Source organism: Fulmarus glacialis, unplaced genomic scaffold, assembly GCF_000690835.1.
Source record: "Fulmarus glacialis isolate BGI_N327 unplaced genomic scaffold, ASM69083v1 scaffold4315, whole genome shotgun sequence".
NCBI lineage: Eukaryota > Metazoa > Chordata > Aves > Procellariiformes > Procellariidae > Fulmarus > Fulmarus glacialis.
The window spans coordinates 1-454 of record NW_009213478.1 but is presented as its reverse complement, the minus strand read 5'-3'; the positions used below and the strand labels follow the sequence as shown (position 1 = coordinate 454).

General features: G+C 61.9%; 1 protein-coding gene across 1 annotated transcript in view; it reads right to left on the bottom strand.

Moving 5' to 3' along the window:
- The window catches only part of POLA2 (polymerase (DNA directed), alpha 2, accessory subunit), a gene marked incomplete at both ends in the record, with an annotated part of 6,060 nt that extends 5,670 nt beyond the window's left edge, over positions 1-390 (bottom strand). Inside the window, 2 exon segments of the mRNA XM_009578196.1 lie at positions 6-76; positions 197-390. Of these exon segments, the coding sequence (XP_009576491.1) occupies positions 6-76; positions 197-390 (265 nt within the window).
- Between the last annotated feature and the right edge of the window lie 64 nt (positions 391-454).

Genomic DNA, 454 nt, shown 5'->3' with positions numbered 1-454 from the left:
AACACCGAGGCGAAGTCCTCCAGGTGATGGTGGCTCTTCAGCACGTCACCGAGCTCCTCGATCCTCCAAGACAGCGCTACGGAGGGAGCACAGGCGTTATCCACACCCCAAAAAAAAACCCCCCGAAAACGGGGTTAACCACCAAATCGAGGCAGGGGTCACCTTCCCGAACCCCCTCCCCCGGCTGTGGCATCACCTTCCCGGATGTCAAGCGCTTTCTGAAACATGAATTTGTAGCTTTTTGTCAAATTTTCTTCCGGGGAACCAAAAACTTTCGGGGTACAACCGCGGCCGCCCCCACCGCTCCAGGAGGGACCCTGGACGGAGCCGAACGAGGCCACCACCTCGCCCCGGCTGCCGCGCGCCGTGTATTTTTGGGAGGGGGTGACGCTGCGGGGACAAAACAGGGGGTGACGGTGACGACCGGCGGCGGTGGCACCACCGCGAGCACCGG